General features: G+C 31.1%; 2 protein-coding genes across 3 annotated transcripts; one reads left to right on the top strand and one right to left on the bottom strand.

Annotated features, from left to right (window-relative positions):
• Window positions 1–1,622: 1,622 nt before the first annotated feature.
• On the bottom strand, window positions 1,623–12,597 carry LOC130902385 (tRNA (cytosine(72)-C(5))-methyltransferase NSUN6). Its single transcript, XM_057814490.1, has 6 exons — window positions 12,409–12,597; window positions 12,028–12,331; window positions 11,353–11,515; window positions 9,929–10,136; window positions 5,864–6,160; window positions 1,623–1,928 (listed from the first exon to the last, which is right to left on the bottom strand). Exons 1-6 carry the CDS (start codon window positions 12,493–12,495, stop codon window positions 1,665–1,667), a joined length of 1,323 nt encoding a protein of 440 aa, XP_057670473.1. The 5' UTR covers window positions 12,496–12,597; the 3' UTR covers window positions 1,623–1,664.
• LOC130902386 (ADP-ribosylation factor 1) lies at window positions 12,370–20,901 on the top strand. 2 transcript variants are annotated; one of them, XM_057814491.1, is made up of 4 exons: window positions 12,370–12,757; window positions 13,163–13,332; window positions 16,448–16,557; window positions 19,730–20,901. In XM_057814491.1, exons 2-4 carry the CDS (start codon window positions 13,185–13,187, stop codon window positions 20,018–20,020), a joined length of 549 nt encoding a protein of 182 aa, XP_057670474.1. In that variant the 5' UTR covers window positions 12,370–12,757; window positions 13,163–13,184; the 3' UTR covers window positions 20,021–20,901. The 2 variants fall into 2 exon arrangements, with proteins under 2 accessions (XP_057670474.1, XP_057670475.1); XM_057814492.1 differs by having other exon boundaries at window positions 12,753–12,935.
• The last annotated feature ends 2,621 nt before the right edge of the window (window positions 20,902–23,522 follow it).

The following is a 23,522-nucleotide window of genomic DNA, read 5'->3' as shown; positions in this document are numbered from 1 at the left end:
ATGTTATAGACAAAGGCCAATTTCACGAGAAACTAGCTCTTCCTATAAGCTAAGCAATAGGATTAACTAGTATAGCCTTGTCCAAACTAATTTGACCTAAGCCCGATAGGATAAACCAGTTTAGCATAGGCTATACTAGTTGATCCTGAGATAAATACGCACACTATAGAATAAACTAGTACGGTCTAGTCTAAACCAATTGAGCAGAGTCGAAAGAAATTGAGCGTACATGTCAGGTCTTGTACAGGTGGGAGTTAGATTTGTAGTTTTAAACGCATTTTGCGCCGTGTGCAAAGTATTTAGTTAATTACTGCAGTTTAAAATAAAAAGTTTAAGTATTAAATATACTATAATCGGTAGACTAGGCCGTACTTGTTTATTCTAGAGTGTGCGTATTTATACAGCCAAATCTCAATATAACGAACCTCGATATAACGATTTATTTTTAAACCTTCTAGAGCTCTACATAAGATAAAATGTAAATTTCGACTCAACAAAATCAATTTTTTTAGTTAAAAACTCGTATAATGAATTTTTGTCGACCTAAAAAGATCACCTTGATGTAACGATTTTCTTATTAAGAATCTCAGTATATCGAATTCAACTGTTAGTTTATTGAACTGTCTGCGTCCGTTCTTCCATATATTAAAAGTACGAAAGTTAAAATCGTGTCAATACTTTTCCAGACATCGTGTTATGGCAAATAGAATGGGAGTGGTTTGGAGTACTAGAACTAGTCTGAATACCACGAGGAACAATCTCTCAAAGGTACAAAGACTGGCTTGCTTATGTGTAACCGGGGCCATGGAATCTTGCATAATAGCTGCACTAGAAGTGATTCTAAATCTCCCACATGGTTCTGGAAAACGTGGCAGGGAAAACATCACTTAGAATGTTCAGAGTCGGAATTATCAAAGAAAACTCATTCCTAAATAATGACCAACCCTGAGACATGCCTCAGAACGTTGCATCAAAATGGTTTTTATTTTTTACCCCCGTTTCCTAACCAATTCGGCATGTGATCATATTCGCTCTTTCAGCTCTGAATTTTTATTTATGCTGAATCAGTTCTACTATTTTTTATGCATTTACTACTGATTGCGGATCAAATTCCCAACCAGTTTAGCATGTGATCATATTCACTCTTTCAGTTCTGAATTTTTTGTGATAATTTCGTGTTTGCTGGACTCACATCGACTAAGTCTATTATTTATTCTGAAACAAATCTATCTGTTTGTTATATTTTTACTACTGATTGCGGATCCGTTTCCTAATCAGTTCGGCGTGTGATCATATTCGCTCTTTCAGCTATGACTTTTTTTGTGACAGTGACAGAATAGGTTCTAGCACTTCTGCAATAGTAGGCTTTGCAGGTGAATCCTATCGCACGCGCCTTTTGAAAATTGCAGTTTGGAATTCTTCAAATCCGAAAGTTTTAGTGACAGTTGTGTGTTCGTAAATCGATAAAATGAAATCCCAAACCGATTCATAATCAAACGTTTGTATGACACCAATACTATATTGATTATGAAATGGTTCGGAATCGATTTTAACTATGACTGAAACCGTTAAACAGTATTATAAATTGGCCGGGATGATTATTCAAAATATGTATTAATTAATTAGCTTTAGATAAAATTAATTTTATTAGTTATTTATCTCAGTCACGATTTTTTTCTAAAATAAGCAAAGAAAAAGCCAACAGAATCAATCTTCGAATTTGGCCCAAATCTTTGTACGAAGTTTCTTTGTTCTTCTGTTAATGAAGTTCCTATCCATCCGGGCTCTCCCAAATTAAGGGGAGGTTTTAATAATTCTATAAAGTTGAAAGTCCTCAAGGCCCATGCTATAATACCTTCATTTTCAGCCAAAGTTATAGTACAAGTACTATATACCATAGTCCCACCTGGTTTCAACAACTTAGTAGCCTGAAAAAAGTATTACATGTATTATTTCATAATAAATACTCAACGTTTAATTGAAAGTTTCATGGTTCAAAGTATGTTGAAGAGTATTTCGATTATAGGAAGAAAAAAATAGTTTTGAATTGTGGGTTTGAGAAAACTTTATAAACGGAATTTTGATCATCTGCTACCGATAGCATGAACAACCTAAATATGTTTACCACAGGTTTATCTAATTTGGTATAACGCCAGTCATCGAATAGCGAAAATGTTCTTATTTTGTAAAACCAAAATCGGCTAAAAAATGTAGATAAAGAACCCATAATTGAGAATTGTACAGAGTTATGCAAAGATAATTTCAGTAAAAGTAAATACAAAGAGGAATTTGTTGCTTCAATATCCTGACGGTAATCTAAAGGGCTACCCACCGCAATGTAATATGCATATGCGTCAAAACATTATTAACTGGATAGCATCTCTTCTGGACATTCCTCGACTACAAAATCGGTTGAAAACAGTTAAAATCACATTTTAGGCATCTTTTGATAGAGTTTGTCTTCTGTTTTCAACTACTTTGGCCTCTTTCTGTGCTAGGCTCTAGTACATTTACCGAATTTGCAAATCGACTTTTTGATGGTTGATCACAGCAAATGCTCGATGTTGTTTTGACCAATGTTCCATAGCCAATGGAATTCTTTGAGGCGAGGAACATAACATATCATTTGAAGCGATTTCCTTCCACTCTTTCCTATTTTTCGCTTTCGTCTTCCAGTCGTGAATTCCTCTTTCTCCTAGGTCTTACATCACCTCCTCAATCTTTTTGTATTGTTCCTCCTTGTTCCATGTCCATCATTTTTTTTGTTGCTCCAAAACCGGGCATTCTCTGTATGTGACCCAGCCACTCTATTCTTTTGGATCTTATTATTTTGCTTAGTTCTCCTTCTCCAAATAGATTCCTTATTTCATTATCTATTCTCCTCAGCTTTAAATATCCCTCCTTTTTACCGCCTAGTATCCTTCTAAGTAATTTTTTTTCCCATATATCTAGCTTCTCTTCCTCAGCTTTGTTAACAGTTCACGTTTTGTCTCCGTAGCTCATTATTGTTTTGTATAGATGTAGATTCACTGTCTCTGCTATTTCTATAAAGGCTTGTTTTTTGATGTTGGAAGAATTATTACATCGTCTGCGTATGCCAGTAGTTGCGTTGTTCTTGTTTTTAGTGTCCCCGTTCTGTACAAACCGATTTCACGTACCATCCATTCTAATACTATATTGAAATGCGTAGTGGATAAAGGATCTCCCTGTTTTAGTACTGTGTTGGTCTCGAAATATTTTGATATTCTTTGTTTTTGTATGTTTGATTGTCAATTTCGTAAGACTTTTGACTTTTTTGCAATACCTAAATCGTTCATAATGCTGTACAAATGGTTTCTGTTTACAGTATCGTAAGCTTTTTGGAAATTTATGGAGACTGAGTAAATTGGCAGATCCTATTCATACCCCATTCTTTGCGTTTGTCTCAGAGTGAAAATGTGGTATGTGACTGATCTTCCAGATCTAAACCCGCATTAGTAGTCTCCGAACAACTTTTTCCCATATACTTTCAAATTTTATCTACGGCTTTAGTGAAAATTTTGTAGGTTGTATCTAGTAGCGCTATACTTCTGTAGTTTCTGCATTCATTTCTTTTTCCCTTCTTGTGTATTGGTACCATTATTGTCATTTTCCACGTTTCTGGTATTGTCTTTTGTTTCCATATACTGCTTATTGAATGATATATTCTCGTCTTCAGTGCAGTTCCACCATACTTGATTAATTTTGGTTCTATTTCGTCCTCTCCCAGGGACTTGCCTTTTGTTAGTACCTGAATTATTTCTAGTATTTACTCCTTTGTAGGTGGCAATATATTTTCGATATTATTTCATGCCATTGTACACCTTTCTGCGTTTAATATTTCTTTGAAATGCTCTCCTATCTTTGGATCATTTCGGTCTCAACTATTATTATTTCCCCTTTTTTATTTTTCATACGAGTATAAATAGTGTTTTGCTCAGCTTGCCCTTTATTGTATTTGATATCTTTATAGAAATTATTCATTTCTGCGTCTACTTCTGCTCTCCATTCCTTTGCGTTTCTTTGCTCTACACTCTTCTTCGTTGTTCTTTGCTCTTCATACAGTTTTTTATCTTCATTTGTTCCGGTCTGTAGCATTTTTTGTTCGGATCGTTCCCACTTCTCAATTTCTCCTTCACATTTGGTATCGAACCATTCGTCCTTTTTTCCCCGCTTCATTTTCTGTGGTATTATTTTACTTGCCGCTTTCTTTATGGTTTTCTCTAAATATTTCCATTCTTCATTAATATCAGGTAGTCCAACTATAATGCACGATGTTAATTGTTAATTTGACATTTCTTTGTTTTAGTGTTTGACAAATTCAACTATGGAGAGCTACACAATTGAGCAGCGCGTTAAGATTGTTGAAGCCTTTTACGAAAATGAGCGTTCAAATCAAAATGCATTTCGTGCACTTCGTGATTTTTTTGGTCAGCATAATCGACCAAATGTATTCACAATCGGGAGAATTGTGCGCAAATTTCAGCAAATCGGGTCTGTAGGAAATGTGAAAACACCTGTGCATGCTCGCCCTGTTCGTTCTGCGGAAAACATTGCTGTTGTTCGCGATAGTGTGCGAATTTTGAATAAAGATTTGAATTTACACGCTTACAAGGTTCAATTGACTCAAGAGCTAAAGCCTGCTGACCATTTTAAGCGTCGTCAATACGCGGAATGGTTGCTTGAATAAACAGAAGCCTTTACAAAGAAACTCATCTTCAGCGATGAGGCACACTTCATCTCAGTGGATTCGTTAACAAGCAGAATTGCCGCATTTGGGCAAATGAGAGTCCACGAGTGATTGTTGAAAAGTCGATGCATCCACAAAGAGTGATTTATGGGCTGGCGGCATCATCGGGCCGTACTTCTTTGAAAATGAGGTCGGCCAAGCAGTTACCGTGAATGGTGTTCGCTATCGCGAGATGATAACGGACTTCTTGTGGACAGAAACTGAGGATATGGACCTGGACGATATGTGGTTCCAACAGGATGGTGCCACTTGCCACACAGCCAAAGAAACAATGGATCTTTTGCGGAGAAATTCAATGGTCGTGTTACCTCACGTCGTGGCGATGTTAATTGGCCGCCACGATCATGTGATTTGACACCGTTGGACTTCTTTCTTTAGGGATATTTGAAAGAAAAAGTGTACGTTAATAAGCCAAGAACAATTCAAGAGCTAAATGATGAGATAATTCGGCACATTAACGACATTGAACCTCAGAGTCATTGAAAATATGGACCATCGGATAGAGATATGCCACCGAAGCCGTGGCGAGCATTTGGTCGATATTTTGTTCCACACATAATTGTCATAGATCCTTCTATAGTTATAAAAAAATATTAAGATAATTCTCTGAAAACTTTTTGTTTTATTTACAATTAACATCGTGCATTTTGGTTGGATCACCTTTTAATATAGCTCTGATGTTCTGCTAGATCTCTCTTTAGTTCTTCTTCGAATCTAAAATAGCTGGTGAAAATTATAGAGGAAGACCAAGAAAAACACGGATTGAAAATGTGAAAGAAGCTGCTAAGATAAAGAGAATGGAAAAGGAAAGTATAGAAGAGAAAACGAAAGATGGAAGAAACGCATGGAGTAAAAAGTGTATGTTATGACCCCCCAATCAAACAGCAATAGTAATTTGACTCAAAATTAAATAAAAATATACACAATCTACTTTCAATAATGAATAAAAAATATAAATTATTAATAACTACAATATTTAATTGAGCGATTATCATGAAGATATAAATCAGAATAACTTTTTCATTGTTTTGATGGTTCGAAGATGTCCAATTGAGCCAAAAAAAAAATTATTCATATTGTACCAAATATACTTACAGTTTCAAATAATTTGCGTTGTAGCGGCACATAAGATTTTATTTCATTTTCAGACATTCTATTGGCTAATTGAGGTCTTTTTCCCAGAACACTGCAAGGTGCATCTAAAAGTACATTGTCGAAAGATTCTGGTAGAAATGGTGGACCATCTTCTACAGTTCTAGATGAAGTCTGTGACTCTATAATAATCGTCGTAGAATCAGCTTGATAAACTTTAACATTGGCCCCGAAATTTTCACAGCGTTCTTGAAGTTGTGATACTTTTTTTGGAGTTTTGTCAATAGCAATAATAACACCCTGTAATATGAGAAATATATATTGTAATATTTTTCTTGTCTAGTGACGTCTATTAATTGAGAAGAAAAAAGAAAAAAACCTTGAGCGCCTTTGACCAATTATCGTACTCGATCATGATCATCATCAAGCCCTTCAATCCTTTTGGATTATGGCTATCGCTTTTAGTGCTTCAAAATCCTTTTCTGGGGTGGATTACTCCTCGATTTCTATTTTTGTTTTCTTTATAGTTTATCGTTTGTCTTGGCTACTTTTGTTATTATTTTCCATTCTTATGAGTTTCATCATTTTACTCTTCAGTTCTCTATATTAAGTGCTCTTATATCTTGCCCTATTTCATTTCTTCAAGTCTTTCTTGGACTGTCTCTTCTCCTTGGCCACAATGGGATCCATTGCGTTCTTCTTTTGATAATTTCAGTTGGTCTTCTTCTCATTATATGCCCGTTGAGTCTTTGTGCTTTTATGTATCTCACTATATTTCAATTCCCCAATTCTTTCTCTATTTATTCGATTTTTTTTGCTCTCCATTGTCCCTCCTGTGTTATGTTTGGACCTGTTATAGTTCTCATTATCTTTCTCTCGGTTCTTTCAAGTTCTTCTTTTTCTCTTTTATTGATTACTGTTGTTTCCATCGCATATGTGATTACTGGTTCTTATTAGGGTTTTGTATATTTTCATTTTGTTTGGTTATGTTTTTGTTTTTTATTTATTTTTATTTCTTCCATAGCTTGATAGCCTTTTTGTATCCTTTCCTTTTTCCTTTCTCTGGTTGTTCGTCCTGACATTATTCCTAGATAGTTAAAGGTCGATAATGTTTCAAAATTGTATTTGTCAGTTTGGTTCGCTCTCTCTTCTGATTTTCCCCCTATTTTCATATATTTTGTTCTTTATGTATTTTAGTCTGTAATTTCTTGAAGAAAAAAAAAACGTTGAGCGTCTTTGACGAATTATCGTACACGATACAAAGTAGAATAAAAACAAACTTAATGGAAGTATTAATTAACTCTGTATTACTCAAAATTTAGTTTTTTCCTGTATTCCAAATATTTCCTCACTATTTATTAACGAATTAGCGATACTTGAAACGTTTTATAAAGAACACTCTTTCTCTCAGTGAGTCTTAATAACATTGTGAAAAACTTCTGATTAATGATCCTAAATAGTAACTGATTCGAAATAATGATCTAGATCAAATATATGAAGATAAGAGAAATGCATTGGAACTGCATGAATTATTTTCTAAATTTCGTTTTCAATTTTAATGACATTTTTTATATACATACAAAAGTGGGTGGTTGATGAATACACCTCATAATAATTTAAAAAGGAACTACAAAGTACCTCCACATTTATAGTTCTTCCAATATCAATTGCAGAAGACAGTTATGCGAGGAACAATCAATATTTCATAAATACGCACGGCACTCATACCAAATTAAGAAATGAAAAATAATGTTTACTCTCCGTATAATATTCGGTAAACATCTAACAAACCGTCAGTCCACGTGGACTCATCATCTCCACTGTTTACCAATGAAAACATCGAATCGTAAACATAAATGCATTTCTATCGGCTGAATATGTCGGAAGACGTATGTACACGATAAATTTTCCAATTATCGAGTAGTTACGAAAGTGGTTGCAGTTGATAATTCACAGAACCGAAAAATATGTAAAGAAAAACTGAAATTAGTTGACAAACCTACTCAAGATTTCATACGTAGGACAATTTGTAGTTTATATAAAGAGAATAGGGTTGGGACATTAGAAGTAACACATCAAAAGGTAGCATATTATCCAGAATACAATTATACTACTTTAGAAGCATTGCGTCAAGTTTTGTCAGCACGTGGTTTTAAACACAAAAAAAACTGAATAAACGGATGGCAATTACCGAATGGTCAAGGATAGTTCGTTGGCTACAAGATAATTTGCTTCAAAAGAAGTTCTAATAGATGAATGGGGTACAAAAAGGACTCAGTTCACGTCTGGTATCCTGTTTAAACCAAACTCCCTTACAGGCAGGTACATATTACTCGTCTATTTACATTTTACAATTTAATATATATATATATATATATATATATATATATATATATATATATATATATATATATATATTGTTATGGTATTATAGTGTGTAATGTTTATTTTTATAAATTTTATTTTAAATAAAATCAGATTTTAATTTGGGCGCCATTAATAATTATTTGAATTTCTTTATTTTATTATGTTATTATTATTTTTTTTTATTCTCAGGGTATTATATTGTGAGGTCAAATTAAAAAAATTTTATTGCGATAAATTGTTATGGTTATAAGGTCAGATTATAATAGTTTTAAGACCGGGTCTGTTCTTTATAATTAATAAAATATTCAAAATATACAATTTCTTAACTAGCTATTACAATTATTTTATTTTACAAACATTCATTCATTCATACTCATAATTACACTCATAAAACTAAATTATATGGAAATGTGAACTTAAATATTATATACTAAAAGAAATACTTAAACTTAATAGAACAGTACCTTAAGTGTTTGTTATGTTGTATTTTTAATTTTTTTTAATTGGAAATTGTTACGGCCTTGCAGAATAAACAGATACTCTGCTGTAGTTCCACTCCTGTTCTTTTCCTTTTCACAACTTCTTTATCTTGGAAATTGTCCCTTTGTGAGTATTCTCACTTATTTCACTTTATTTAATTGTTTTCACTAATTTCTTATTACTACACTTATACAATTATTAATTATCAATCCTTTGAATATTTTATGCCTTTTATATCAAGATTTTAATTTTTTTAAAATTTCAATTAAAATTATTTTACTCTTTTTTCTCTTGCAAAAAAAAATTTCTCTCGTTGTTGATTCTCTTCTTCATTGTTTTTCTTTTTTTTTAACAAACTTTTTTTTTTTAACCAATGATATTTATTTTAAAAGTTAGTTACTAAATTGTCATTTCTAAATTTTTAAATTATTGTGACTTTATTCAAATAATATTATTCTATAATTTCTTTGTTGTATTTATTTCATTCCTATGTTATTAATTTTATCATTGCAGTTGTCAAAATTTTTATATTTTATCATTTATAACCTTAAAATTTATGTTGGTATGTCACACAAATTTTTGAAGTTGGTGCTCCTGTTTTTATCTGTCAATTTATGGATTAAATTCTTTGATTATACAGGATTTGTCAAAATTAAATAATAATTTAGAATATAGTGTTGGCCAAAACTTAATATAAAGAATGTTATTTATTTTATTGTGATAAACTGCTCTAAGTAACCGAATAACAGAACTGAACTTAGTGCTTTATTTATATCTTATTATTATTTAATAATTTATTTTGGATATATTCATACCATAACAATATATATATATATATATATATATATATATATATATATATATATATATATATATATATATATATAATAAATTTATAAAATTTATAAAATATCACTTAATGTAACACTTATTAAGTTCAATAAAAGCAACCAAAATAGTCTTTATTTTGAAAATATAGCTGTTATAGAGTAACAAGGCACAAAAAAAAGTCTTGACAGTGAACGCTCAACATGTTCCTTAGCGTTACCGTTACCGGTAGGTAGCAATTGCGCTACCTCCACTAAATGCGACCATTATAAGTTACTTAGGTGTAGTGTACATTAAGAACGTGAGATGTTACATTACTTTACAACGAAACCTCTCAAACCTCAACAAATCCATATCGTATTGTATTGCTATATAAAAACAAAAAATCCTCACCTTATTTTCCATAAGTTCGGCTATATATGTGGTTTTATTTCCCGGTGAAGCACATAAATCGATCACAACAGATCCTCGTTTGGGATTGAGAGTTTTGACGCATAAAATGGACGGAATGTTTTGCAGTAAAATATCACCTGCTGGTAGTATGTTTTCATTTATAGTAGGACATCCAGATATTGTCTTTGATACTTCTACTGCAACACCACTGAAACAGAATTTTGAAAAAAAAAAACGAATGCATATATACATAACCTCCGTCAAATTGTTTTTCACTCTGACCTCATACGCAACAAACACCAATGGTACGTTCCATCCAAGAAATGGTGTCAAACAAAGACTGTTACTGGGCCTTAGGCGAAACTAACTACTAAAAATATGTGTAATAACCTTCCACAAAATCTATCCTGTGCCAAAGGGTGCTTTTACTCTGAAGGTGAAAGCCACCCCATCTTGGAGTGGAGAATTTATTTCATTTCTTCATTTAAAGTATACATATTTTATTATAGTTTTTCATGAATAACTTGAAAAGTTATCATTTTTTCAGCAAAATCATTCATAATAAAAATGTAGCTGATAAAAAACAAAGAGATTCGTTTTTTATTTTTAAGGACCTTTGTAAATTCAATAACTGTGGCTTTTTTGGGGAACCCCGAAATTGAAAACCTTTAACCCCAAATAACTTGAAATTGATGAAATTTTTGGAAAGAGAGCTTTTTCAAGGCACATAGAAAATCCTTTGAAAGAAATGAGCACTGTCAAAAGTCGTCAAGATTATTTTTTAACTTTTCATATTATTAGAGAATGATTTGGATGGTTTGTATAAATCTGATCTACAAATTTACAAATAATACAATGGAACTTCACAATAAGCGTCTTTAAAAAAAGCTTTCAATATTACTGCACTCAGAGGATGGTCTTTACAGAGGTTGCACAAGTCCGATTAATCATAAACTTGTTTGGGAATATCAACAGATCTATGAATAATTCATTTAAATAGTATTTCACTCAAATAAATGCTAAAATAGAAGATTTTTGAGTTTTTTACGATAAGCCGTAGTTTTAACCTTAAAAAATAAAAAAAACCCTTTGGCACAGGGTAGATTTTGAATAAGGGAGAGCTTAAATCTCAATTTTCATTAAAATCGAGGTTGATTAACAAAATTCCACAATTTTAACGTTTTTTACCGCTGATTCCTAGCCTAATAAGGGTGGAATATATAAAGTTTGTGTTTAGTGTTTTTAACATCAGATTAAAAATCATTTTGATCAACCCTACACAAAATAACAATTACTAGTATTTGAAAAATAAATTTTCATACAAATTTACTTCATATCTTTTGATAATAACATGAATCAAGAAACTTTACATTTTTTGAATAAATTTACTAAAACTGCTTCTCCTTGAAACTTGTAAAACCTACTTATATTGTATATTTTTTGTTGAAAATAGATGGTGACGTTGCATTTTTATTTTACCATTTCCAATATGTATTTTAGATGTACTATCATAAACCTTTTGGAATCCTTTTTTACATTTTTTGGCAATATCTGCATATATACTAACATCCTCGTTAAGCTGACATCCTAAAATAATTGGTAAGTAGATTTCTACTATTGCTTCCGAAACTGTATATTCAAAAAATATTCCGTAGCCAATCAAATAATTAGGAAAAAATAAATAAATCTATTAGTATTATGCCCCTGTAGGAAATGGAAATTGGTATATCTCAGAAATTTTGCATCAAATTTCTACTAAGAATTCATTTCAGTTGAACTTGTCACTTTTCAATACAAACAAAAATTGACTTATAAAAATCAAATGTTTTAATAAATATTCTATTCTTCCTTAACTCACGTAAGGATAAACTAGAAGCTTGTTAAATCATAGAAACTCTCCACTAAGCTTTTTCCAATGATCCAGAATTTTATCGAACAATTTTTTTGAAGCTATAAAATAATCAAATCTTGAGATTGGTTACAATTTTATTTCATTTATTTTTCTTATCTCTTTCTATGAGGACAAATCTTAGAAATATATAAATAGATAATAAAATAAAATGCTCATGAGTTTTCACAAAAAAAGAAAATGATTTCACCTGCAACCATTCCTAACACTCCAGGTGCATATATGTGAGCTCCTCTTAGTACTGCCGATGCACATTCTGTGTCTACTATAACTTCTTTCTCATGTTTTTCAAGTTCTTCACATAAAGCTGTATTTTCGATAACAACAACATTACTGAGACAATGATGAATATACATTTTGGTTTCTTTTAGAAACTGTCTAAGAATATGCAGCACATTTTGGACGTTATTTTTTAGAGTATTAACCCTTATAGTAGTCATTTTTGGGGAAGAACATAGCCATTTTAGAGTAAACATTAATTCTTCATTTGAAATCTGGAATGACCGCGTAGAATTAATTAGGTATAGGATGTGAAATTCAGTACCACCAACTGCAAAAAGATTGAACTTACTTTATTGTCATAATCCAATTCAACTAACAAACTATTTATCAGTTTATAATTGAAGTTTTCATTGAATGGAGAAGTGGGATACGGCATTTTTCATTAAATGCTAGTAATTAGTTAGTATTTATATCACCATAACATCAAAATTCAAGACATGCACTACTGTGGAGGTTAGATCTTGATGACTAAAAAGTCACGTGGCATGCGTCAACCAATGCGACACGCTGATCCTCAAGACGTGGCATAAACTACGATTCTCTTTCAAGTCCGCCATATTGACATTCGACAACTTTTTGGGAGGACGGGTGAATGTTACAGCGTTTTTCTAAAGTATAAGGTGTTTTTTTTTCAAAACGTAAGTACCAGTCAACTTTACAGTAATACTGCTTTAATCTGACAAATTGAAAATAGGTAGTAGTTCGATCGATTTCTGATATTTATCCTTTTTCTTTTGCTAATGCAGGGTTTGGTTTATAGTGACAACAAGTCAAAAAACGGCTTGTAAGGTTTCTGTGTTAAATCGTTATTTTAATGTGAGAAAAAAATAGTTAATTCAATAGAAATGTGACGTGTTTAAATAAATTACTATTAGTTTTCTTTTTATTTACCCAAGGAAGTATTTTTTACAAATATTAGATCAATATGTCATTCGTACACAATGTAATATACTATGATTCTTAATTTTGTCTTTGTTCTAAAATTAGATGATCACCAAAAACGAATAACATAAAATTATTTAAACATTAATAATTGTTTTTAGGTTTATAAAGTAAGCAATCACTATGGGTAATGTGTTTGCGAATTTATTCAAAGGCCTTTTTGGCAAAAAAGAAATGAGGATATTGATGGTAGGGCTTGATGCAGCTGGTAAAACTACTATTTTATATAAACTTAAATTAGGAGAAATTGTAACAACTATTCCAACTATTGGTAAGTACTTTTTTGATGACATGTACTTTTCTGTCATTTTTTGATATCTATTTATTCTATAAATCTTTAATAGAATAATCAGCAAATATTTTTTCTAGTTAATCAAATTTATATAAATATGTAGTTATTTTAATTTGAGTGACTAATTTACAATTATTAGGAATAAATAGGTGACTCATATCATAAATATACATAGTTCACTGGCCTTAAATTGATATAAGTACATAACTAAATTATTTGTTATAAATCTATTTCACCATTTGCTTTATAGAAGTATATGGTAATATTCTTACTATTTACTTGGGTTTTTGCCATCCAGAGTTATCTCATCATTTTGAATGAATTGTCTTTAATTAAAATAATTAAACTATTAATTAATAAAGTTGAATACATGGAAATATCATTAACTTCCTTTCATATGTTAATTAAATTAAGATGATTAATGTCATACGAGCTTAGAACTGCAAAGCAAATGCAAACATACACAATTTTTTGGTGAAATTTTCAAAACATGAGATTATTTTTTGTCAGGTCCACTTATACATGTGATAAATTCCTATTTGTATAGTGATAAATAAATGGTGAAGTTATACCTCATAGTTAACCTTTCTCTGGGCACTATGCGTCTGTTGGATGGCAGACAGGTGTTTTCATTATTATTAGGAAATTGGAATCACAGTTGACTTTTTGTGTTTGAGTTATTCCACCTCCTACTCCTCCTCTACAACAAAAGGGTGAAAGTATATATCAGTCCTTCAATGAATAGTGAACAGTGTACACATTGAAGTGAAAGTTGGCAACATCTGTAGCACCAATTGGTATTTTTATCAAAAATCTCGATCATTATTTGATGAGAATACTACAATAAACAATTTTATAGTATTAGCAAATAAAATCATCATTAAAAGTGAATTGGAATGTGAAATAAAGCAAAAGTTCTATTTTGTCCAGAATATGGCTAGCGCCTGGTGGTGTTGCGAAAGTCTAAGCGCCTGATGGAAGGTTAATACCAGTAGTTCAGAGAGAAGTAAGATAGACTTTGGGAATTCAAATATATGTTTCTAGGGAGTCAAGTATTTTATGTAGGTTGAAGATGGTTTTGACAATTAAGAGATTCCAAATTTCATCATGAACAGCAAATTGAGAACTCGACACAATCTACTTGAAATACTCTGGAACTCGACAATTTTTCAGAAAAAAGAGTGATAGTAATCAAATACAAGAGAGAACCAATGATAATAACTCAGATCTTCTAAAGCATCTCTACAGAAGGAGAGGCCATTAGTGAATGTTGATGTCAAAATGATTGGTGACAGGAACATCATAGATATGTTACCGTAAATACCTGAAATATGTTATTAAACATAATAACTAGTAAAAACCTGAAATAACTATAAGTAATGGTGGTTTATTTTGTACATAACTGGTACATTTTGTATTATATTTCTGAAGGTATCTTTTGCTTAACCCACATCAGGAATAGCCACCGTAACATTATCGCCAACATTTGCAGGTGTATTAGTTTTTTCACTGTAACTTTTTATCTTTTTATCTACTGAATTAGTGATTGGCTTGCTTCTTTTTTCCAATTCAAATAGAAGTCGTGTTCAATGTTAGCCAGTAAAATAGAATCACATTTATTGCAGAAGCGTTCTTGTGCTTGATCTGCTTCTGGATCTTTTTCAGGAATGTTTCCTTCTGAATAAGAATCTTCTTTTAGAGTTTCTTCTTCCATCATGGTAATATCTTTAATGACTTTCTCTAAATCCCCTACTCGCCCTAGATATGAAAAAGATCAGGAGGCAAATATGATGTAGTTAATCCAACTCTATTTTCAATGCAGAACAAGGTCTTGTATGAAGTTTGTTTTATACCTGAATGAAAGGCACGATTTTTCATATATTGTACAAATTTTAAAGCATCTGACCATTTTATTATCTGACATCTATGAAGCAGTAATATTTTCGATATATTGATTGGCCCTTTCAACAGATCGTTTGCTCTGGCTATGGCGTGGTTTGTCCGTGAACAATCTTAAGCTCTGGCCATAAACATTTAAATTCGTTTACAACACAGTTCGCAAATTTTCTACCGTTAACTGTGCAGTGCTCCAAATATCACAAGTATTTGGTTCAAATTGTATGTGATTTCTTCAGCTCTTTAGATGTTAAAGCTATTAATAAATGAACTTTGTCAAGTGATCTGGGTAAATCATTATGAATCTGATTGGTTCCACATATCTACATATTACACAGATCTACTTGGCATCGGCTGTTTTAATTCATCGTGTAAAATTCGTTTAGAAAATAATCCCCTTTTCTTCTTAGATTTCTTACAATTGCAGACTTCATACATACATGAATACAGTTTCTGTAAAAAAACATCAACAGGAGACCTTCTGGCTTGTCAGTAAAGTTTGGATTAAAGCTATAGAGAAATATGGGGAATCCAGAGCAATTGTACTGGACATATCGAAGGCTTTTGACAGGGTTTGGCATAATAACCTTCTAAATAAATAAAGATTGTACAATTTGATGTCCTCACTTATTGACTATCTTAGTAGCTCTCTCAAAGACCGATGGATCCATGTCACTATCGATGGACAAACCTCAAAAAGGTCAATGCTGGTGTTCCCCAGGGATGCATCTTGTCTCCACTCCCTTTCTACTATATACAATCCTAATTTATAACTTTGCCGACGATAGCACACTGGTGTCTTCGTTCAAATGAACCGCCCCAATATAAAATACATATTTTAAAGATTACAAGAAAAATTATGGAAGATTTCAATAAATGAAACATCCAGGTGATGTCTTAACTGTCACAATTTTGTTTTGTTTTTTATACTATATATGTAAAAAAATATAGTTATTTTATTATTCTTGAATACTTATCCATTTGACTACTATTGACTACTATTGACTATAATTATATGCATTTATATTAGTAAATGAGATATTAACTTTCATGTGTATAAATCGTAAAGTTTTTATGCATCATTTTTGTTAAACGGGTAGAGTATCCATGTATTTGTATTTTTATTGTGACGTGAATAAAATTCGATCAAAATGTTTTAAAAAATATCTTATTAAACATCATTCAAAATATTTTTTAGGATTTAATGTGGAGACTGTAGAATATAAGAACATTAGCTTTACAGTGTGGGACGTAGGTGGTCAAGACAAAATTAGGCCGTTGTGGAGACATTATTTCCAAAACACTCAGGTGAGTACAATTATGGTGCAGTTAACAATGTATGAAAAATATATGTGTATGAATTTTTAGATATTATTTGTATTGTGAGTAAAATATAAATTATCTAGCTTGAAGTTGAGACTTCTTTTTTTCCAAAGTTTTTCCACAACATTATTTCATTATTAGTTCCATAACGGAGTGAAGGAGGAATTTTTGAGTAAAGTGTTATTAGTTATTGTCTGTCATTTTAATCATATTAATTCGATTTGATGTAAAACAGTAGTACAGAAGTAATCTTAAAACAATTCTTTTTGGCCAATTATTTTCGTTGCTAAAACCTCCATGACTTGATGCTTTGTATAGTGCTCTTCGAAATATAAATCTTGTTCAAGTAGATACTCCTGTATGTCTGCTTTGGAAGAATATTAAGTTGAAATTTCACGAATGTGTCTTGAATGATATGAGGCCTTATATAACACAATTACACTGCTGCTTGTTGTGCTGGTACCAGTTTTTTTTAACCAAGAAAAGCTTCAATATCCTGGTGGTAATCTAAAGAGCTAGCCTTAACATGCTTTGAACTTGATAATAATGTTTCATTAACCTAACCTTATTCTCTACCACAATGCGTATGCGTTTACCTCTGGAATGGAGTGCTTTCGTTTTACATTTTCAATTATCGTTTGTCCAGTGTTTGAATCTAACATACCTCAAGGATATGTTTCCTTTTCAGTTCCACAAGAATACCTTGAATATTTGGCATTATGTTTGATGCGAACATACTGTAGATTGTTTCGCATATTGGACTTAACCTATCAGTTTTGATTTAAAAAAAATTCCTGAAACATTCCTTTTTCGTCGCATTGATTCTCTCATCTTGCTTTGTAATTTTGTTGAGTGTAGTCTGAGAAGTATTTGACAAAAACCTTGTTTCCTGGATATCATGGCATCTCTTCTGGACATTCCTCAACTATAAAGTCGGTTAAAACATGTTAGAATAACTTTTTGAACATCTGTTGATAGATGCTCCCGTCTCTTTTCAACTGCTTGGCCTCTGTGTGCTAGATTCTAGTAGGACGTTTACCGATCTGCAAATTGACTTGTTGATGGTTGATCATGAAGCCAAGGTTGCCACATACTTTATCGTTAATAAAACTTTTATTCAAGAATAATTTAACCTTTAATAAACCTCACATTTTGGCAGCTCACAATTAACTACTGCTGTTAACAGGGCACCCTAACAAAAGTACCTACCTGATGATCATATAAAACATAGAAATGATTTTATTTGGCACACAAATGCTAATTTTTTGGAAGAATCATGATTACATTGTTTAAAAAGTAATGAACTGTTAATATTTTCTTATTAAATATATAATAGAAAACGCAAAATATTGTGAAAACCACGTAGCATCGGGCAGTGGGGAAGAGTCGTGGAAAAGGCTACGTGCAGGGAGGGAGAGGTCCTAAACAGACTATAATATGACATTGTGGCTTATGGAGACTCTCCAATTCCTTATTTATATTCAATATTTTATCAGTATTATTCAATTTAGTAAATGGTTTTATTTAGGAATTTAAATGGATTAATTGTTTTGTAATGTTCATCTATACTTTTGAATGATTGACTGATTGTGAAAATTAAATATTGTTATGCGGACCTATAAAAGTTGTTTACTATTCAGTTCGCAGTAGGGCGTCTCTTATCTCTTTTTGTAAAGATAATATTTTCCCTATTTGATGACTAGCATATTAACAATTTGCACTTCTATTATCATTCATATATTTTTTAAACAATTAAAAAAATTACATTTATCGTAAAGTATACTGCCCTTGAAAGTTGTTCAGACTGGAACTGGATTGTTTTTGTTTTCTCCTTCTTTAGAAATTCTTTCTTGATAGTATAGGTTCATAAATGTGGGTGATTTTTCCATTTCCATTTTTCAAATATTTCATTGAATAGATGGTTGAATACAATACGTGGGTTGGTTAAAATTATCAGCAGATTATGTTATCACTAGTGATAAGGTTATTCATAATATAAATTGCATGTTATTGAAAAAAATTGTGAACAATGAAAGGTACATAAAACTTCAAGTTTATATAAAGAAATTAGTGTAAATGATGATTTCAACTCAACGTACATATAACAACAACACATAAGATACAGCTCCCATATCAACAGACATATAAAGCTCATTTGCAACTTTGATTGTGACTTTATTTTTTGTAACTAAATTAAATTTACGGATAGTATCTTCCTCTTATGTAAAAGAATTTATGGTTTGAAAAGCATTGTTCCCATTTTCTTATGTTATATATATATATATATATATATATATATATATATATATATATCATGCCTGTTTATATAGTTAATTTAATTTTCGAGAACTGTCAGTGGTATTCATATTGGAGACAAAATTTATTATCACATAAACGCACATCACAAACAGCTTTACTTACATTATAATGGTATTACTTTATGCTTAACTGTTTTTTTAGGCTCACGTTTAACTTACCACCAGATATAGTAAAATGCAACAGCCAAAAATAGTAAATGATCACTAAAATTAAAACCGCATGTTAATGGGAAATTATAACCAAAGTTTTTACATCTTACCATCCTATTAAAGCAAATGACTCCAAACACATCATTGTTAACCCTAAAAATAGTTGATGAACATCAAACTATGAACCACATTTTAATTTAAAATGACATGCAAATATTTAACGTGTTGTTGTTCCTTTAAAGTAAATTACTCTAGGTTAATAATTAGTTACCGAAACAGTTAACAAACTACTAAAATATGATTCTTTATTATTATAGATTTTTTTACTAAGACCCAGCTTTCTATGTCTCTAAATTTATTAACCACTTAAGGAGACGGAGACGTAACTTAATATGGCATCACTATACCTTATTGGTAAAATGCCAACATTTTATAGCAATCATAGAGGTTTTTCCAGACAGAAATAGTGCATTAATTTGTTCGCTAAGATTTGGTGATCATTTACTAATTTTAAGTGCGGCCTTGACTAAAACAGCTAAGATTATTGTAATTTTAAAGTTTATTTTTTGGTGTTAAGTATTTATTTTTGGTAAAAGAGTTTAGGGCACCGAAGTATTTTTTAGTGGTAATTGTATTTGATCCCGTTTTTTACTATATGTACTGGATTGATTTGGTCTTTATTTTTGCAGGGCCTAATTTTCGTAGTAGACAGTAACGACAGGGAGCGTATAACTGAAGCAAAAGACGAATTAATGCGAATGCTTGCGGAAGATGAACTACGAGATGCTGTACTTTTGATCTTTGCTAACAAGCAAGATCTTCCAAATGCAATGAACGCTGCAGAAATTACCGATAAATTGGGTCTCCATTCATTACGTAACCGCAATTGGTACATTCAAGCTACCTGTGCAACCAGCGGAGATGGTCTTTATGAAGGTCTTGATTGGTTATCCAATCAACTGAAGAACGCCAATCGTTAGAACATAAAAAGAGGAGTGCGCAAAAAGTGTGCGAGTGCAGATGGTTTTTCTTGTACTCTTGTCGTGTCAATCTCGCGCGCGCGCGCGAAAAGATTTCGTATACCATATGTTGCAATTTTTAGTATCAAATTGGGTGATTAGTTAATTTGAGGGGTCTTGAATATTGCAGTTGGTGACTGGTGTTGTACACTACGAATAAAGAAACAATAGTTTTAAGTTGAAAATAATGTGAATCTCTGCTTTTTATGTTGAGAATTGTAGATAAAAGTAGAACCTTTTGCATTATAACATGGGACGTTTCAAGAAGTTTGCTTTTGTTAAATATTCACACCAAGTCATATTTTATTTTTGACTAACAACATTCCAAACAATGTTATAAAATTGTGATATTTTTTACTCCTCACTTAAAATGCTTTTCAGTAAAAGAAAATTTTTGCCATCGTAAAAATATTTTTTTTGACAATTTTTCTTTATATTAAATAATAATTGGGTATTGATTACATTCTAATATGTTTTGAAGAATTTTTCAAAATCATTTAAAAATATGTTTCTGTATAATTTTAAAAGGTTCCAAAAGACATCCCTTTTTTATTACACCACTTGTCGCTAAATGCATCCGTTCTCCCCATACAAATTACATTATGCTAAATACGCAGTATATAGTGTATACTAAAATTAATTTATTCGTCGTCCCATTTCAGGTGAAAGCTTTTTTGTACCATATATAATTTTCATTGTTTGTATTAAGTTAAAATGTACAGTAGACACATTGTATTTAAAATAAATATTTTTGATCTTAACAATTTAATGGTATATTGTAACATATGGTAAGGCTGTTTTCGTATTTAACAAATAAACCAAGAACATGTTTTTGAAAAGTCTTTTGGGCACGGCTCAAGTATTTTATTGTTTAAAATTACGGAAGTACGATAAAAGTTGCGCTCGAACCGGATAAGATTTTTTTATTAGCTTAAATTAGTTGTTGGAAAAGAAAAAAATCTTTTGCCAAACTATAAGATTCAGGTTTATCATAAAGGTGAGATTTTCTTTATAATTTTGGCGAGAATATGATTAAATTGCAATTTCTTACAATTGTGCGTCGCACATCAGTTCAGGTTGTCTAGTGATCCTTGGAGGCTTGGTTGGAAAACAAGAACACATTTGCAGGTTTTAGTGGCATCTTTGAAATTTTTTTTCTACAGAATATTAGTAAACCGTGTTAATACAAGTATTGCAATTGAACATTCAATGCTGACCAAATACATGACTACCAGCAAAATCAAAACAATTTCACGTTTTTATCTTAGAAAAACTATACGGAAGTGGAATTGAAACTTGACGAACATACAATGATTAATTTTTTGATTTCAACCACTACTATAGGAATTATGAAATTTTAACAAAAAATGTAATACGAAGTTTTGAAAACACATTATAGAGGCAGTGAAAGCGCATATTTCATTTTCTAGCTTAAATTACAGTTTGGTAGGGTCTGGGTATGCTTAGAGTACTACTTTTCATTTTATTTTGGGCAAAAGCACTACCTACTTCAATGAGATAGGTTATGTAAATTATAAGAAGACTATAAGTTATATCTAAAGATGCTCTATTGAATTGAAATCGGAGAGAAAGTTACTACTACAGTTCTCTTGAATTGTTATGTAATTGTATGTATACATCCTTTTTTGGAAAAAAAGCTACACGAATTCTCAATTCGTTGCTTTGGTTACAAACAATTAACCTAAATACAAAAATGACAATTTACACAGTTATAGCGGAGCGGATGCGAGTACTGGCAATTGATGAATATATATATATATATATATATATATATATATATATATATATATATATATATATATATATATATATATATATTCTCAATTTATTGATTGCTCGTTAAAAATATTGATGACTAAACATATTATTTAATATTGTACATGGTTAGTTTTTTCACACCAGCTCATCAGAGAAATCATTATGTGTCTCTTCTATATGAATCCGTATGCTGTTAAACAAAAATGGAAAGATGATATTTTAGTTTAGGTTCATTCAGTGAAGACAGTAACTGCCTTTTTTAAAAACTATTGGTTGAAAGTTTCCAAACTAGCGTGTACCAATTTCAAAAAAGTTTTGAAAAAAGTATCGCTGGTTTATACGCTCGGGCCCTGAAAGAACAAGAAATTTTCATATAAAATTTCGGGAAACATACTTTCATTAACAATTTATGTATCTAAAAAATCGTCTAACCCTGTTTCCCCCTTAAATAGTTTTTTTGATCCCAACGTGAGCGTTAGGCGGTAGGCATTTTGGAAATTTTAATTTTGGTTCTGAAACAGAGAATCCAAAACTTAAAAAAAAATTGCTACTGCTATTTTGGATTTTTTAAAAAATGAAAATATTTCTTATATATAAATAATAAACAATTAGTGACATTTTTATTTGTTCAGCAAATATTGAGGGTGTCCAGACACTCTTATGTTAAACTAGATGTTGTTTTATGTACAATTCTGTTCCCTGAAAAAGCATATACTTAAAATTTGCCTGCGTAAATCAGAGTTCCTACCTAAAGTCACATACATTGTCAGTGACAGATAATTCGATAGACAATTTGAGTAAAAGTACTTAATGCATCCTCAGTTAACTGAAATTAAGAAAGTTGCCATTATTGTCAAATTGGAAAATGGCTGGACTGTAAGGGTTAATAATTTTAGTATAATAAACATTTTTTGGAAATATTTTACCTGATAACTTGATATTGGTAAATTTGGCAACAAATGTCAAGTAAATTTATAAGATAAAAATCTGTCTGTTATTTCAATAAACAGGAGTGTACATCTTAACTAATTTATCATTACTGGAGGTAGCGCACGTTGAAGATGACACTGATAAAGTGCTAAGCATGGTAAACCATTTGAATTTCGATTCTTAATCATTGTTGATAGAAATAGAATAAAACATTGAAAATGTAAAAATATTAACGAAATATGACTATTCATATAAGATTGGTGCTACTTTAGAAATTTTTCAAGAAAAAAAACTTTAATTTTGTTACATTGTATAAGCTTGCAGTGCTGAGTTGTTTTATAGTAATTTTCTTTGTCAAATTTCACAGTAAATCCTGTTTACGGCATCATCTTCAAAGAGCACTAGCACAGAAATTTTTGAATAATCGTATACTAAGTGACAATATACTAAACCATCGGTATTAATTCGTATATTACAATTTTTTTGTATATATATGTGGTAGCTTTAGGTACTTAACCGAACAAAATTTGAAAAAATCAACCAAATAAAAATGAAAAGTTAATAATGTGCCCGATAGTCGATTTTCTTTTAATGTTTCTCATCAAAGGGAACGTGTACCTTATGTCAAAGTGGAGAATGGTGTAAACTGACTAATTTTTTCCCATAATCAACCAGACATGTTCTATGGATAAGAGATATTAAGATTTTGTTGTCCAAGGGAACAAATCGACTGTATTGTTCTCAAAATTAGTCA

The sequence above is a fragment of the Diorhabda carinulata genome, chromosome X, assembly GCF_026250575.1.
Source record: "Diorhabda carinulata isolate Delta chromosome X, icDioCari1.1, whole genome shotgun sequence".
NCBI lineage: Eukaryota > Metazoa > Arthropoda > Insecta > Coleoptera > Chrysomelidae > Diorhabda > Diorhabda carinulata.
The sequence above is the reverse complement of the archived record's forward strand: the minus strand, read 5'-3'. Positions and strand labels throughout refer to the sequence as shown.

Excerpts from the sequence above, each read along its gene's own strand:
- LOC130902385 (XM_057814490.1), bottom strand. The coding sequence starts at position 12,495 with ATGCCGTATCCCACTTCTCCATTCAATGAAAACTTCAATTATAAACTG. Across the intron at positions 11,516-12,027 it reads AGTGTTAGGAATGGTTGCAG|GATGTCAGCTTAACGAGGAT; the intron begins GTGAAATCATTT and ends CAATTATTTTAG. Across the intron at positions 10,137-11,352 it reads ACAAAAAATATACAATATAA|TGGTGTTGCAGTAGAAGTAT; the intron begins GTAGGTTTTACA and ends ATTCTGTTTCAG.
- LOC130902386 (XM_057814491.1), top strand. The coding sequence starts at position 13,185 with ATGGGTAATGTGTTTGCGAATTTATTCAAAGGCCTTTTTGGCAAAAAA. Across the intron at positions 13,333-16,447 it reads AACAACTATTCCAACTATTG|GATTTAATGTGGAGACTGTA; the intron begins GTAAGTACTTTT and ends AATATTTTTTAG. Across the intron at positions 16,558-19,729 it reads ATTATTTCCAAAACACTCAG|GGCCTAATTTTCGTAGTAGA; the intron begins GTGAGTACAATT and ends TTATTTTTGCAG.